The sequence below is a fragment of the Nycticebus coucang genome, chromosome 9 (genome assembly GCF_027406575.1).
Source record: "Nycticebus coucang isolate mNycCou1 chromosome 9, mNycCou1.pri, whole genome shotgun sequence".
Lineage (NCBI taxonomy): Eukaryota > Metazoa > Chordata > Mammalia > Primates > Lorisidae > Nycticebus > Nycticebus coucang.
Window position 1 is genome coordinate 81,577,953 of NC_069788.1, and position 17,689 is coordinate 81,595,641.

A 17,689-nucleotide genomic window follows, 5' to 3' on the forward strand; every position below is an offset into this window, starting at 1 on the left:
CAGGGCTGGGTTCAAACCCGCCACCCTTGGTATAAGGGGCCGGCGCCCTACCCACTGAACCACAGGAGCCGTCTTACAATTTACTTTAGTTATGACACATTACTGGTACCAAGGTGAAGTGAGAAAAAAATACTCAAATTTTGGTGAGCAGAATCTTGCTATTGATTAACACTCATTCCCCTGTTGGAGTGAGCGCTCACAACCTAAGCAATAGTAAAAGCAGAGATGCTGTTGCCCTCGGTAGAGTGCCATGGTATCACAGCTCACAGCAACCTCCAACTCCAGGGCTCAAGTGATTCTCCTGCCTCCGCCTCCCAAGTAAGTAGCTGGGTCTACAGGCACCTGCCACAACGCCCAGCTATTTTTCTGGTTGCTGCCATCATTGTTGTTTGGCGGGCCCTGGCTGGATTAAAACTCACCAGCTCAGGTGTTTGTGGCTGGCGCCTTAGCCGCTTGAGCCACAGGCACCAAGCCAAAAGCAGAGACTTTTTAAAAATAAGGACCACTGAGCCAAAATAAAACATAAGAAGAACCTGAAGGGCTCAACTGCAGCACAAACACAGAAGTGGGTAGGACAGAACACTAGCTAGTAGAGCATCATGGGAGGACAACTCAGCCACCAGGCCTACTGTGGAAACTTACATCCCCAAATCAGAAAACCACATTAACATTCAAAATATTTTATCATCCATTCCATTTTTCTTGTCTACACCCATCTGTCTAAATGAATAAAATATGGAATTCCGCTCCTAGTAGACCAAATTACCTACTTGCTTTCACCTGTGCTGCTGTCATCAGTATGATCTGCCAGCTCTTCCATTCAGTGTCGCCTTCCCAGACACAGTAGTAATTCCAACACCCTCTTTCACCCTAGCCAGCACCTTCCCATTTACTTTTGTCTACAGCACTATCACCATCTGACTCAAAATACATGCCTTTCTTATTTGTTTTTATTTTGTCTCTCCCTACTGGAGCCTGATTCCAGGAGGGCTTGGTCAGTGCTCAATAAATACTTGAATGAATGAAGAAAAGTGGTTATAAGGTAGGTGCTGGGTACAGGAAGGTTTCATAGCTACAATAACGATGACAACGTTGCCTCCCCACAATATATAAAACTAGCAGTAGCAGTATGAGGCTTGGCCTGTGTCTATAAGAAATTAAAGCATAATTTTTTAAAAAAGTATAATTTTTAAGTATGCCTAAATAAGAGAGTAATCTAAGAACAGAAAAACTTTATTCCACAAAACCATAAAACCATCTCCTGACTTAAATGATTGCCATCCTGGGTAAAAAGAGATCTAAGTTGGCTTCATATTTGCTGTATACAAGTACTACTTTTTTAATTAGAAAAAAAAAAGTCTTCAATATTGTAAAGCTAAGTTACAGCAAGGCTTTGTAAGCCTGAAAGAAAGTCCACTAACTTACACTGAAGGGTTAGGAATCTCTTGGAGCACAGCAGGTGAGACTTACCGTGACAGGCTTGGTTTTTTCCCAGTCTGCTAGAAGGTCAGTGGTGCGGCTCTCCACGGCTCGATCCTCCTGGACAATCTTCATTTGCAGGTTTGCCACCTGCTGTTGAATAGCAGAGTCCTTCCGCCGCATGATATCATTGAAGGCACCCCACTCTCCTTCAATGTTGTCAATATAAAGCCAGGAAGGCGGGAACTGGAACCTTTGCTTTTCTAGCAATCGCTGACCGTTGCGGTAGAGCTTTGAAAGTCAAAAATTAATCGGAATTTTTCTTCTACAACAATAATTGAAACTATTATGAGAGCCCCATGAGATAGAAGGCACTTTATGGCTACAGATCAGTACACTTGCTTTTCTTCTAAGGATTACTGTGGTAATCTGTGGACTCTGAGAGTCCAATATGACTAGGAGAGTTACAGACTGGTGCATCCAGATGCTCTGAAAAGGATATAAATTCACCCTTTCATTCCATCTTATTCAAGTTTGATGACTTGAAAACAACTAATGTAAAAAAAGTTGGTTTTGAGATAGGGTCTTGCTAGGTTGCCTGAGGCTAGATTGTAGTGGCATCATCATAGCTCACAGCAACCTCAAACTCCTGGACTCCAGAGTTCCTCCTGCCTCAGCCTCCCAAAGCTGGGACTATCAGTGTGGATCACCATCCTGATTAATTTTTTTTTTTTTAATGTAGAAATGGGATCTGACTATTTTGTGCAGACCTGCTCTTGAATTCCTAAACTCAAGTGATCCTTCTGCCTTGGCCTCTCAAGGTCTTAGGATTACAGATATAAACCACTGCGTTGGGCCAAAGATTTTATTTAAAAAAAAAAAAAAAAAAAAGAATTTTTTTTTCTTTTGAGACAGAGCCTCAAGCTGTCACCCTGGGTAGAGTGCTGTGGCATCACAGCTCACAGCAACTTCCAAGTCCTGGGCTCAAGTGATTCTCTTGCCTCCGCCTCCCAAGTAGTTGGGACTACAGGCGCCCGTCACAATGCCCAGCTATTATTTTTTTTTTTGGTTCCAGCCATCATTGTTGTTTGGCAGGCCAGGGCTGGATTCAAACCAGCCAGCTCAGGTATATGTGGCTGGCACCTTAGCAGCTTTAGTCACAGGGGCCAAGTCAAAAAAAAATTTTTTTTTTTTTTAAATTAAAACATTTTGGGGGCCAGGAGGCTCACGCCTATAATCCTACTACTCTGAGAGGCCTAGGCAGATGGACTGCCTGAGCTTACAGGTTTGAGATCAGCCTAAGCCAGAGCAAGACTTCATCTCTTAAAAAAAAAAAAAAAAAAAAAATAGGGTGGCGCCTGTGGCTCAGTGAGTAGGGTGCCTGCCCCATATACCGAGGGTGGCGGGTTCAAATCCAGTCCCGGCCAAACTACAACAAAAAAAAATAGCCGGGCATTGTGGCAGGTGCCTGTAGTCCCACCTACTCAGGAGGCTGAGGCAAGAGAATCGCCTAAGCCCAGGAGTTGGAGGTTGCTGTGAGCTGTGTGACGCCACGGCACTCTACTGAGGGTGACAAAGTGAGACTCTGTCTCTAAAAAAGAAAAAATAGCCAGGTGTTATAGCAGAGTCCTGTAGTCCCAGCTACTTGGGAGGCTGAGGGCAAGAGAACTGCTTAAGCCCAAGAGTTTAAAGTTGCTATTAGCTATGACGCCACGGCACTCTACCAAGAGTGACAATGTAAGACTCTGTCTCAAAAAAAGAAAAAAAAAAGAAAAAAATGGGGGGGAGGATAAAGACAAAGAGACTGAGTCTTATTATGTTCTTCAGGTTGGTCTCAAACTCCTGGCCTCAGCAATCCTACCACGGCACTCGGCTTATAAGTGTGAGCCATAATATTCAACCTAAAATTTACTTGGAAGATTTCATTTTATTTTATTTTTTTTGTAGAGACAGAGTCTTATTTTACTGCCCTCGGTAGAGTGCCATGGTGTCACACAGCTTACATCAACCTCCAACTCCTTGGCTTAGGCGATTCTCTTGCCTCAGCCTCCTGAGCAGCTGGGACTACAGGTGCCCACCACAATGCCTGGCTACTTTTTTATTGCAATTTGGCCAGGGCTGAGTTTGCGCCCTGTGGCTCCCACTTGGAAGATTTTTTCTTTTTGGCCGGGGCTGGGTTTGAACCCGCCACCTCTGGCATATGGGACCGGCGCCCTACTCCTTGAGCCACAGGCACCGCCCCCACTTGGAAGATTGTAAAAGGCAGAAACAATGGCTTTCTACCTTGGCTGTGCATAAGAATCACCAGCAGCCTGGTGTGATGGCTCACGCCTGTAATCCCAGCACTTGGGAGGCCAAGGCAAGTGGACTGCCTGAGCTCATAGGTTTGAGACCTGAGCCAGAGAGAGACCCCATCTCTAAAAATAGCAGGGCATTGTGGCGGGCACCTGTAGTCCCAGCTACTTGGGAGGCTGAGGCAAGAGATTCACTTAAGGCCAAGATTTTGAAGTTGCTGTTATAATGCCATAACACTCTACCAAGGGTGACAAAGTGAGACTCTATCTCAAAACAGAATCACCTGCAGAATTTTAAAAATGCAGATGCCCATTTGTCCTGAATTTTAAAGAATGTTTATAACAGAGGTAGTCCCCTACTCTAAGAAAATAATACCTTAGAGATTGAGTTAGAGCACTGCCTCAGAATGTAAAATATTACAAAAGCCAAATTAAACTAGAAGTCTAGTGTAAATTTTAAATATTCATGGAGCTCACCTCAACTTGCTTCTCAAACTGCTTGATCTTTCTTTTCAAAGACTGCACATAGGTGATGAAAGTCACTGCATCAGAGGTGCTGGCCGTGTCCACTGAGTGCTGCTCCAACTCTTGTCGAGACTGTTCAGAGGAAGGGGAATACTTTATTAAGGAGCTGAAGTTTACCAATAGACTGGTTACCTTGACAGAATCCTACCTCCTCACCTTTGAGATCTGGGAGTGGAATTCTGTCATGTTGGATCCTAGCATTTGCCCAAATTTGCTGAGAACCTCCTTATGCCAAGAGTCATACTTCAAGTTCACCTTAGATTGTACCTGTAGGTGAAGCAGCACAAACACATCATTAGTCCTTTCCTGCTGCCACAGTTATACTTCAGCTGAATTTGAGTCAGAAATGTTCCTTTAAAAGCTACCCTGACACCCTTCAATAAGATAGCAGAGCTCACCTTGCCATAATCTATAACTACTGGTCCAAACTCTTTCTTGGTTTCTGCATTGTCAAAAGTCCCCCTGGCCTTCCTTATTTGGACCAAGAGAGCTTGCCATTTGTTGAGATCCTCCCCGAGTCTGTTATAGATGTTCTCAGCTTGCATATCCCATAAACATTGATACTGAAGCCAAACCTGCAAATGATGAATACAAATAACCATTTTTCATTTTGTATGTTATCATATACTATATTCATATTCTATTAAAAAGGTTAATGTTCTTTGATCACAATTAGAAACACTGTCACTTCAGAGTATAAGAATGTTATCAACAAAATAAAATTTACTGTTCTCAAAAACCGTAGTTAAAACCCGAAAAGATTTGTCCTATCGTTCACTGTTTTTAAGTAAGCGCATTTTTTAGTGAATTAGTTTTATACATTTTTATAATAGTATATTGTCAAGATCTTCCAACTCCATATTCTTTATATCTTGTACTCTTGCCTAGGGTAAACTAACATATTTGAACAAAATTAGGAAGTTGTTACCTTGACATACTGCTCAACTTCAGTTACGATGCCCATGACAGCAGAATATGACTCTTCCAGGGCAACGGGACCATCAGGCATCCGTGTTAAAGCATTCCGATAGAATTTCTCTTCTTCAGTCAATTCATAATGTACACCCACCTAGTCAACCAAAGCCAAAAAGAATGTAAGTACTGTGTGTGAAAATGTCAATCTTTGGTGGCGCCTGTGGCTCAGTGAGTAGGATGCTGGCCCCATATACTGAGGGTGGTGGGTTTGAACCCAGCCCCAGCCAAACTGCAACAAAAAATAGCCGGGCGCCTATAATCCCAGCTACTCGGGAGGTTGAGGCAAGAGAATTGCCTAAGCCCGAGAGCTGGAGGTTGCTGTGAGCTGTGACGCCACGGCACTCTACCAAGGGTGACAAAGTGAAACTCTATCTGAAAAAAAAGAAAAAAAGAGAAATGGTAATCTTAGCATCACCTTTTACTTAATTAAAATGAACTGAAGGCTGGGCAAGGTGGCTCACATCTGTAATCCTAGCACTCTGGTAGGCCAAGGCAGAAAGATCACTTGAGCTGAGGAGTTTGAGACCAGCCTAAGCAAGAATAAGACCACATCTCCACTAAAAATAGAAAAACTATGCTGGGCATGGAGGTTCACGCATGTAATCCTAGCACTCTGGGAGGCTGAGGCAGGTAGACCATCTGAGCTCAGGAGTTTGAGACCAGCCTGAGCAAGAGCAAGACACCATCTTTATTACAAATAGAAAGTAAAACCTCGACGCCTGTAACTCAAGCAGCTAAGGCCACATACGCCAGAGCTGGCAGGTATGAATCCAGCCTGGGCCCACCAAACAACAATGACAACTACAACCAAAAAATAGCTGGGCGTTGTGACGGGCACCTATAGTCCCAGCTGCTTGGGAGGCGGAGACAGGAGACTTGCTTGAGCCCAGGAGTTGGAGGTTGCTGTGAGCTGTGATGTCACAGGACTCTACCCAGGGTGACAGCCTGAGGCTCTGTCTCAAAAAAAAAAAAAAAAAAATGCCTATAGAATCTTATCTTATTCATAAGCTGGGGACTGCCTTAGTAGTAATCTGGGCATTTGCTTTATTATATAATTATCGGGGCTTTGCATTAAAACAATCTGGTGGGGGTAGGAAACTAGGAAGAAAATACAAATGAAATAAAATTAGCCATGTGTTGATAAAGAAAGCTGGGCTCATGTGATTCTCTCTACTTTGTGTATGTTTAAAAATTCCCCTTGGGTGGTGCCTGTAGCTCAGTGAGTAGGGTGCCAGCCCCATATACAAACCCGAGGATGGCGGGTTTGAACCCGGCCTTGACCAAACTGCAACAACAAAAAAAAATAGCTGGGCATTGTGGCAGGTGCCTATAGTTCCAGCTACTCAGGAGGCTGAGGCAAGACAATCGCCTAAGCCCAAGAGCTGGAGGTTGCTGTGAGCTGTGATGCCACAGCACTCTACCAAGGGTGATAAAGTGAGACTCTGTCTCTTAAAAAAAAAACAAAAAACAAACAAAAAACTCCCCTACTAAAAAGGGAGAAGGAATGGAGAAGCAGGAATTAAGATTTCCAAAGAAACTTATGGAGAGAATGTCTAAGAAGACTATTGAGACAAGCTACAAATGCCAAGTCACTAAATTGGGAAAAAAGGTCACACAAGGCCTCCTCTAACTTTCCTTAGGATGTTAAACAAGAGTCTGGAGTTTGAAAAGACACATCAAGACCTGATTTAAAGAGGCACCATGGAGAAGTGTCATAGAGACCTAGGAGATGCCTGGTTAGAAGAGGAGTGCCTTGAGTCCCCAAAGGCTTACCTGGTACCTCTGACTCTGGATCCTGGGGAGAGAAAGTACGACCATCTTCCAGGCAAACATTTCCTGATACAGCTTGTATCTGCACTCTTCAATTGGCGGATTCAAATAGATTACCTGATTAGTTATTCTTAGCTCATGAATGACATTCTGTGAAAGAAAGGTTTCATTTTTTACTTGGCAATCTATTTCAATAAAATGGTTTTGATACTTAACACCTTCTGTCCCTAAATTATTAAACTACTTAAGTCTGGACTACAGAGTCTGTCACTTATTATTAGGAATTGTCTTGTATAATTTCATGCTGTCATTTGTGCCCAGTGAAGGAAGCACCGTCTAATCTGACCATATACATGTGGATTTCTGGTTACAACAACTTTGAGACCTGAAATACCGGCACACTGCTGCAGCAACAAATGATCAGTATCAGCTACTGGGCACACATTAGTACTGACTGAAGACTAAGCTGAGGTAAGTCTGTACCATCTGCTAGGGCTTTAAGCTAATCAAGAATTCCAATTCAGTCTCTACTAGATAAAGGTACACAGTTTGAGAAATGCAGTGTTTGGTGATCTTGCCCTTGTGCAAACATCACATAGTGTACTTATATAAACCTGGATAGCAGAGCCTATTACACACGCATAATCTAACTATAGTCTATTGCTCACTGGCCACATACCTGCACTGTACTGAATGTACTGAATGCAACATATTACTGTACTGAATGCTATAGGCAATTATAAACAATGGTAAATTTGTGTATTTAGAATATTCAGATGTAAAAATGGTACAGGAAAAATACGGTATTATAATTTTGTGGGACCACCATCATATATGCAGTCTACTGCTGACCAAAATGTCATAAAAAGCACAAGACTGTAAGTGTATCAACTTAGAAACACTCAATTTGCTTCCTGGGATTCGGTATTTTAAATTTTTAAATTTTATTTACAACATGAAACCTACCGTCTACCCTTATTGCTTTCCTTCCTGCCTTCTCTGATTAATCCTTTAAAAGTGCCCTTTTGGAAAAAATTTTGGGTTAATATTTGTAACCTTACATTCGTAAAGTCAAGTCCAAAGTCTGAGTTGTAGTTAGGGACTCAGTATTTTAAAAAGTATGTTCTGTGATGAATACCTCATGATAATATTCAAAAGTGAAACCAGTAACATTCAAGAGAAAACATTTTCTAAGCATTAGGGGAAAAAAAAGAAAAAGGTAAAGTCTGGGTAGGAAAAGAAAAATGTCAATTACTTCTCCCAGATCATTGTTTACACCTGCACAGTTCTTTCAGGCTTCTGTTCGTGAAGCCTTTAAATATGACACAAACACTAATACAAATATAACAAAAATGCATGGCTTACTAAACCGTAAGGTGGACATCTTTGTAAGCATCATCCATGGCAGCAGACAGGACCTACTTGGACAGTTCTATTTAACAGAATTACTGAATCCTCTAGAAAGCTTGCTAAGCTCCAGCTGACTAATCCTTGATACAAATGGGAAGCAGACAGCTTTGGAGACACAAACTGCTGCCCACCAGCACACTGACCACAGGGCTATCACACTCTTCTCCAAGACTTAGATTTGGACTTTTGTTAAAATAGTGGAATACATTTTAGTGTCATGGGTTGAACATTTTTTTTTTTTGTATTTAGTTTTAGACTATATTTAGTTTTAAAAATAATTTACTGCATATATGTTTGGTAAATAGTTTTTTTCCTTCTGTGTAGGCTTTTTCCTAAAATTTATTTTTCATTTTTTAAGACTTCTTTTTTTTGACATTATTTTAGACTTGTAGGAGACCTGCAAAGAAAGTACAAAAAGTTTCCACATACCCTTCACCAACTTTCTCTAACATTAACATCTTACATAATACCCTGTTTCCCCAAAAATAAGACCTACTCACAGGAAAGATAAGATGTCCCCTGAAAATAAGACCTAGCTCATCTTTGGGAGCACATCTTAAAATAAGACACTGTCTTATTTTCGGGGAAACAGGGTATGATGAAAACACGGACACAGTTCTATTAGCTAAGATACAGACATCAGTCAGATTCACAGGATCTAATTCAAGATACCAAATTATATTTGGTTATCACATTTCCTTAAATTCCTTCCAATCTGTGACACTTTCTCGGTTTTTCCTAGTCTTTTATGATTCTGACATTCTGGAAGAGTACTGGTCAGGTATTTTGTAAAATGACCCTCACTCTGTGTGTTCATGTTTTTCTTACGATTAGAAAGGAGACTGAGGGATTCTAGGGAAAAGACCACAGAGGTGAAGTGCATTCTCATCAGATGATAACAGGGGGTAGTACATGATACGCCACCACACTGGTGATGTTAACAAGGTATCTGTTAGCTTCTTCCACTGTAAAGTGACTTTTTCACAAGTACTTCCTACAGGAAGAATTTATATCACTTACTAGCAAATAAGATGCCATAGGAGATACTCACTTTGATTTTTGGCTCTCCACCAGGCTTGTGACTGACTTGTGGGGCATCTGTATCCATGTCAACTTCTGCTTTATCTTCAGCTTGTCCAAGAAGAACCTGCGTCCAAGCTCTTAGGCCAGCTTGTAGACGAACGCCCAATATTCTCTCAATCTATAGAAAGAGTAGTGTCACAGAACAGTATTTCTTCCACAAGTTAACTCACAAAGCATGTTAATTAGAAAGCAGTAGGTGTTTCAGGTCAAAGATAAAAGTTACTATGATCCTTCATCTCTTCATTCTCAGAGTCTGTTCTTTTTTTTTTTTTTGTAGAGACCGAGTCTCACTGTACCGCCCTCAGGTAGAGTGCCGTGGCGTCACACGGCTCACAGCAACCTCTTAACTCTTGGGCTTACGCGATTCTCTTGCCTCAGCCTCCCAAGCAGCAGGGACTACAGGCGCCCGCCACAACGCCTGGCTATTTTTTGGTTGCAGTTTGGCCGGGGCTGGGTTTGAACCCGCCACCCTCGGCATATGGGGCTGGCGCCCTACTCACTGAGCCACAGGCGCCGCCCTGTGTTTTTTTTTTTTTAGACAGAGCCTCAAGCTGTCACCCTAGGTAGAGTGCCATGGTATCACAGGTCACAGCAACCTTCAACTCCTGGGCTTAAGCGATTCTCGTGCCTCAGCCTCCCAAGTAGCTGGGACTATAGGCGCCTGCAACAACTCTCAGCTATTTTTTTGATTGTAGTTGTCATTGTTGTTTGGCAGGCCCAGGCTGTGGATTCAAACCCATTCTCAGAGTCTTGTTTCATCACCTCTTCCCATCTCAGATAACTTGCCACAGTTGGGCTGACTGTGTTTTCTCCATCTTTGGAATAAGTGAATCACTAAGCTTCCGAATTGTAAGCGGCAAGGAAAAACTAATACAAATGCAGCAGATGCAGTGAAGGTCTTGGTGTTTGTTAAAATAGTAGGAAATAGACAAAATTCTTTTCATGGCAGTCTCAGAGATAAAACTGAAAAAACTATAATTTGGAGATGAAGTCATTTTATTTTACTGTATTTTATTTATTTTTTGGAGACAGAGTCTTATTAGGTTGCCCTCAGTAGAGTGCTGTGGTGTCACAGCTCACAGCAATCTCCAACTCTTGGGCTTAAGCGATTCTCTTGCCTCAGCCTCCCAAGTAGCTGGGACTACAGGCACCTGCCACAATGCCTGGCTATGAAGCCATTTTATTTTAACATGAATAAAGCCTTCTGGCTCGGCGCCTGTGGCTCAAACAGCTAAGGCTCAACCATATATAGCTGAGCTAGCAGGTTCAAATCCAGCCCTGGCCCACCAAACAACAATGATGGCTGCAACCAAAAAATAGTCAGGTGTTGTAGTGGGTGCCTGTAGTCCTAGCTACTTGGGAGGCAGAGGCAAGAGACTCGCTTAAGACCTGGAGTTAGAGGTTGCTGTGAGCTGTGATGCCACAGCGCTCTACCCAGGGTGACAGCTTGAGGCTCTGTCTCAAAGAAAAAAAAAAAAAAAAAAGCCTTCTGGCGGTGCCCATAGCTCAGTGGGTAGGGTGCCAGCCATATACACCGAGGCTGGCGGGTTCGAACCCAGCCAGGGCCTGCTAAACAACGACAACTGCAACCAAAAATAGCCAGGCGTTGTGCGCCTGTAGTCCCAGGAAGGCTGAGGCAAGAGAATCGCTTAAGCCCAAGAGTTTGAGGTTGTTGTGAGCTGTGATGCCATAGCACTCTACCGGGGGTGACAGTAAGATTCTGTATCAAGAAAAAAATGAATAAATAAAACCTTCTCTCTGATCCTACAAACAGGATTATCTGTAAGCCCTTGTTAACAGTCTGCCTGAAGTCACCATCAACAATCCTGGGAACTTGGTGAGGGCTGCTGAACAAAATCAGGGGCTTTCAGACCATTTCTGGGTTCAGGAAAGTGGGGTTTGTTAACTTTCACTCATTATGTGGATATACTACAACTAATTTTTCCATTTGAAAAGAGAAAAGGAAAGAAACCCTGAACAGTTTGGGAACTGACCAAGCATAACCTGAAACCTTTGCTATAAAACAATCCTCTTTTCCAAGATGTGCACTTGCGCCACATACACTCTCTCCACCTCCTCCCTACCCCTTTCCAGGGCTGAGCCAGGGTTCTCCACATCAGGAATGAGAGTGTTCTGCAGCTGAGGACTCCTTTCTAATGCTAGTGGCGGGAAGGGGCAGGGTTGTTAGGAGGACCCCAGAGGGCTATGAAAGGCAACCTCAATCATAAGAGGAGCAGGGAAGGCCAAATCAGAAGTTGTCAAATATCCAGCAAAGAAAAGGACCACTTTCTCCTCCCCCATAGCTTCCTTTGTCCAACTTAGAACTGGACTGAGGACCACAGATCAGCTGTGCATTGGTTAGAAGTTCTGGAGGGGAAGTGAAACTATCACAGATAATTTCCCTTTCTTTTTTGAGACAGAGTCTCAAGCTGTTGCCCTAGGTAGAGTACAATGGTATCATAGCTCACAGCAACCTCCAACTCTTAGGTTTAAGTGATCTTCTTACCTCAGTTTTTCTATTTTAGTAGAGACAGGATCTCACTCTTGCTCAGGCTGGTCTTGAACTCGTGAGCTCAAGCAATCCACCCACCTCAGCTTCCCAGAGTGCTAGAATTACAGGCGTGAGCCACCACGCCCAGCCTATTACAGAGAATTCCTAAGAAAAAATCCTTTTTAGTGACTAAGAAACTTACTGAACATGGTCCACTCCAATGGTCAGTAGAAGAAAAAGGAAACATACTCAAAATCCCATCCCTCACCTCCATGTCCAGCTTGTTGACCCAGATGGGCAAGTTGGAATAGGAATGAAGATTCAAGTCATCTACCGCTTTCTGGACTCTGTTCAGGATCTCTGAGAAAGTTTTATGATCATACATACAGGTTTCCAAGGAACGGACTTCCAGATCTATCTTTTCTTCAATAATAAGCAGATCGTCCACCTGAAGGAAAGAATATTTGATATTTAAAACACCCACTCACTGTTGATTTATTTTACACTTTTTTCTCAGATAATTAACAAATGCTTCGAGGCAGAGAAGTTCTCCATAAACAGGTAATCATAGATGTTGAGGTGAGAACACTGACCCCCTAGTTCTGTGTCCCCACAATGAGAAGGGAAATGTAAGGAACATCATCAGTTTCTCTCCCCTTACTCACTCCTGCTCATGGGAAGGGTGGCCTCTGGCTGGTAAGTCTAGGGAAAGGAAGTAAGTGTGTTCCTCCCAGCCCTGGGAACAAGTCTCACAGAAGCACACACTCTGGCCTGCTGGTCTACAATTGACCAGTTGTGTTAAAGACTGGGAAGACGTCTAAGTCCTGAGTACATCACTGCAAGGGCTCGTGGCAGCAGACTTTGAGCCATGCTCCCATTCAGCTATATTTGTAACAAAGCTCTCATTTTGGTCTGTCATACTTTAGCGTCCTTCAGCCTCCACTAGTTTCTTTCTTTCTTTTAGAAACCAATGGAGGATGCCCACATCCTCCATTGGTTTCTAAACTCAGGGTATCACTTACTGGCTCTTTGAAGCCCCAGCACCAACAATGCCATAGTGAGCAAGACAGTTCCTTCTCCCTCTCAGCTCATAAGGCCTTATGCTACATCAATTATGCATGCCCTCTATGGAAGAAGTAACATTTGAACTATGCCTGATTCATTACTAGGGCATTTAATTAGACTAGAACACACCTTTTCTTGGAAGTTGAAGACAGTCTCCGCTAAGCGCTGTACGTATGGATCAAGTTTGTAGGACTCCCACACTAATGCAATGCCTTCTGCAATCAAAGCCTGCACTTCCTTTTTCAAGCCAGCTACCAATAAGGAAATGGTGTTTCGCTCCTCCACTTTCTCGCAGGTCCTCTCATAAGTACGGACACTTTCGATCAGTGAGATAGCAAATGGGTAGAGCTGGTTTGCCTGATGAGCCTTGTTCACAATCGCCAGAGGGACTCTGAAACCAAGCCACTTGAGGTTTCGGACTTCTTTTGAAAGTGTGATGATCTCAGGTAGAAAGTTAACTTTTAGTTTAAGGACATTTCCAGTTCGGCCCCGAACTCGAGTACTTTCGATGGTGAAAATGCGCCCTGAGACGCCGAGATTGCGCTGCTGTACCTTCCTCGCCCAGTCATCAAAGATTTCTTGTGTGTTGAGCTTCATGCGGAAGCTGTCTCCATCCTGCTTCAGCTTCTGCCCCTCCACGTGGTTCTCCCAACCTTTGCCCAGGACATCCTCCACACGTTTCATGTAGGCAGTCAGCTGCCTGTCGATCTGTTTAGCCCAGATGATAGAACCTGACACAGGGGGCAAATCACGAACATGACTCATCTTACAGGCCTGACTTTGTGGGTACTGGACCTTGAACTTGTCATGCAGAGATTCGATATCATCTTTCACACGCTGGATCAGCTGGGTCTGGTATTCACGAATGGCTCCCCGGATGTGAGGCCTGACAAACAGCGCATTGAACCTGGAGAAAATCCTGAACATCTCATTGGCATTCTTGGCTGTGCCAAGTTGATCTCGAAGGCGAGCAGTGATCCGGGTCTCCACTCTGTCAATCCTCTCATCATATCTCTTCATGGCAGCTTCCCAGGCCTCTGTGCCTTCTTTGGAAACATCCAACCCATCTACTTCTTTAACATTCTCATAAGCAAGGTTTACTTCTTCAATAGCATTTGCATCAGCTGCATCAAAGAGAACCTCAGCTACTTTCATATCTTGGGGTTCAGGCACCTCTCCTTGATTCTGTTGTGCAACTGCTGTGACCTAAAAAAGAAAAATTTGTCATAAAAAACTGTTTATCTCACCAGGAAGGCTATGTTAACCAGTGTGATGAAAATATGTCAAATGGTCTATAAAACCAGTGTATGGTGCCCCATGATCGCATTAATGTACACAGCTATGATTTAATTTAAAAAAATGCTTATCTCATCTAACTGCAGTTAAGATTAGCCCATATCACAAAATCCCAAGACCAGAGATATTGGCATGAATGTGGAGAAAAGGGAACACTTCTACACTGCTGGTGGGAATGCAAATTAATACATTCCTTTTGGAAAGATGTTTGGAGAACACTTAGAGATCTAAAAATAGACCTGCCATTCAATCCTATAATTCCTCTACTAGGTATATACCCAGAAGACCAAAAATCACATTATAACAAAAGGTATTTGTACCAGAATGTTTATTGCAGCCCAATTCATAATTGCTAAGTCATGGAAGAAGCCAAAGTGCCCATCGATCCACGAATGCATTAATAAATTGTGGTATATGTACACCGTGGAATATTATGCAGTCTTAAAGAAAGATGGAGACTTTACCTCTTTCATGTTGCATGGATGGAGCTGAAACATATTCTTCTTAGTAAAGTATCTCAAGAATGGAAGAAAAAGTATCCAATGTACTCAGTCCTACTATGAAACTAATTTATGGCTTTCACATGAAAGCTATAACCCAGTTATAACCTAAGAATATGGGGAAGGGGGAGAGGGAGGGGAGGGGAGGGGGGAGCATGGGTGGAGGGAGGGTGATCGGTGGGATTACACCTACAGTGCATCTTATAAGGGTACATGTGAAACTTAGTAAATGTAGAATATAAATGTCTTAACACAATAACTAAGAAAATGCCAGGAAGGCTATGTTAACCATTGTGATGAAAATATGTCAAATGGTCTATAAAACCAGTGTATGGTGTCCCATGATCGCATTAATGTACACAGCTATGATTTAATAAAAAAAAAAAATGTTTATCAAATGAAGGTTTTTATTTTGTTGCATATGCCACACAAAAATTACCAGTCAGCAATACAGGTTTTTTAAACTTTTAGTCAAACATTTTATAACTACAACTCAACAAAGCCAAATAAAATACTGGGTATATTTTAATTCTGTACTATAAAGGTTATCTAACCATATAATTTTGTTGGACTAGGTTTTTCAAAGAAAGGAGTTGGTGAAGAATAAAGAACAAATTAAGAAGAGAAAAAAGTATGTACAAAAAGGAAATCATTTAATTCTTTAATAAACCTCAGGCATATACAATTATTACCCATACTTTATAGATTAAAAATAGAAAAAAAAGCTGGGTGCCCATGGCTCAATGGTTAGAGCACCAGACCCATGCACCAGAGGTGGTTGGGTCGAACCTGCTCCAGGCCTGCTAAACAAAAACAAAAACAACAACAACAACAACAAAATAGAGGCTTGGTGCCCGCAACTCTGTAGTTTGGGCACTAGCCACACACACCGAGACTGGCAGGTTTGAACCCAGCCCAAGCCTGCTAAACAACAATGACAACTGCAACCAAATAATAGCCGGGTGTTGTGGTGGGTGCCTATACTCCCAGCTACTTGGGAGGCTAAGGCAAGAGAATCGCTTAAGCCCAAGAGTTTGAGGTTGCTGTGAGCTGTGATGCCACAGTACTCTACCAAGGGCTACACAGTAAGACTCTGCCCCCTCCCCCCCCAAAAAAAGAAAAAAAATTATCTGGGCATGGCAGCATACACTTATAGTTTCAGCTACTAGAGAAGCTGTGGCAGGAGAAATTGAGCCCAGGAAGTTTGAGGCTACAGTGAGCTAAGACGACATCACTGCACTCTACCCAGGGTGACACAGAGAGACACTGTCTCTATAAATAAATAAATGAATAAAAATACTAAAACCCAGGAAGTCTGGCTCTAGGTTCCACGCAAAATGGGAGAAGGGATGAATGTATGGAGAACACTGAAGATTTGAACTGAAATGCTATAATACAGAATCCCTAGATCTTAAAGATAGTATCAAGACAAAAATGGAACTAAGGAAGTACTCAGCAGTGCAACATAGATAGTAGTTAGTGCTTAAAAAACAAAAGGTATTAAAACAATGCAAGTACAAATTTTTAGAATGCAGTCACACCTGTGGCCTCAGGACCCTAACAATGACGGCTCTCAGCTGTTCATGCTGACGTCTAAATTTTCTCATCTGGTCAAGGCGAGCCTGAAGCTTCCTATGAGCAGGATTGATACGCCACACCATCTTCAGATTTTCTTCCCTTTTTCTTTTGACAATGTCTCTCAACAACACCTGAAGTTTCTCATACTCATCATCCCAAGTCTGAAAAACTTCAAAGCATGCTACCATAACCTAGGATATAATTTAAGACAGGAAGCTTATTATTAAAGCATACTTTCACCTTAGTGCCTTGAGGCTGATTTTCTAAAATATTAGAACTTACTTTTTCAAATTCTTCATAAGCAACATGCATCAATTTTCTGGTTCCCAATACTTTCAGTAATTGAGAACTCAAGTCTCTTGAAATTGCCTCCACCAAACGCAGTGCCCTCTGAATGGGGTATTTTGTGTTTCGGATCTTTCTCAAATGAGTGAAAATTGCAACAAGCGCCTGCCTTATTTTGTCCAGCTCAGTGGCAGACAGCAAATCATTCAGAGGGAAATCTTTCATCAGAGGATTGTAGTCATTCACAGTTTCTAAAGCCTGTTTTAGACCTATATTAACAGAGAAATAGTTTATGGTTTTCACATAATAATAAATTTAAATGCATCATCACAGTGGAATATTTTGAAGTTCTAAAAGACCTAGGGACATAGAAACTTTATGATATTGAAAAAAGAACATCTTGATAACCCAAGTGTAGCCCCATTTTTGCACTGTGAGACTATGGGACAATTCATATACACTCTAAAGGCGAGGGGGTGGTAGCCTCATAGATTTTGGGGTTATTTGGCTTCTATATTATATAAATATTTTAAATAATATGTTTAGGAAAATTACAATTTTATCCTTGAGAACGCCAAAATTTAAATTTTATACCCAACTTCTAGTTGGGTGAATGTGTTACTATGGGCATGGAATCATAAAAGTAATTGGGTCTTATTCTATTTCCTGACTTCCTATGACATAAGATAAAATAAAATACATATTAGGAAAGAAATAAATGTTTTGGAGGTGTTTAACAAAATAAAAGTATGCATTTCAACATAGGGAATGCCAGGTAATATGTACAATTGTGATCAAAGACTTTTCCTTGGAATCTTCTCGCACTTTTTTGGGGAGGACAGATAATATATGACAACTATTACATCTTAAGTACTTATTCTAACATGTCTCCTGTGGGCATAGAGCTGTACAGAAATGCCCAACAATTAACAATGCCTGGTATTCAAATATTTGTGTGCTTAGTACATGCTAATGCAACATCACTTACACTGTTCCCC

General features: G+C 42.0%; 1 protein-coding gene across 1 annotated transcript in view; it reads right to left on the minus strand.

The window, feature by feature from the left end:
- The window catches only part of DYNC1H1 (dynein cytoplasmic 1 heavy chain 1), a 101,418-nt gene that overhangs the window by 63,449 nt on the left and 20,280 nt on the right, over window positions 1-17,689 (minus strand). Inside the window, exons 6-16 of the mRNA XM_053603869.1 lie at window positions 16,689-16,960; window positions 16,370-16,597; window positions 13,162-14,238; window positions 12,236-12,415; window positions 9,445-9,594; window positions 6,987-7,133; window positions 5,167-5,307; window positions 4,637-4,813; window positions 4,395-4,505; window positions 4,191-4,310; window positions 1,471-1,710 (exon numbers count right to left, since the gene is read on the minus strand). Of these exons, the coding sequence (XP_053459844.1) occupies window positions 1,471-1,710; window positions 4,191-4,310; window positions 4,395-4,505; window positions 4,637-4,813; window positions 5,167-5,307; window positions 6,987-7,133; window positions 9,445-9,594; window positions 12,236-12,415; window positions 13,162-14,238; window positions 16,370-16,597; window positions 16,689-16,960 (2,843 nt within the window). The remainder of the gene's footprint in view (window positions 1-1,470; window positions 1,711-4,190; window positions 4,311-4,394; window positions 4,506-4,636; window positions 4,814-5,166; window positions 5,308-6,986; window positions 7,134-9,444; window positions 9,595-12,235; window positions 12,416-13,161; window positions 14,239-16,369; window positions 16,598-16,688; window positions 16,961-17,689) is intronic.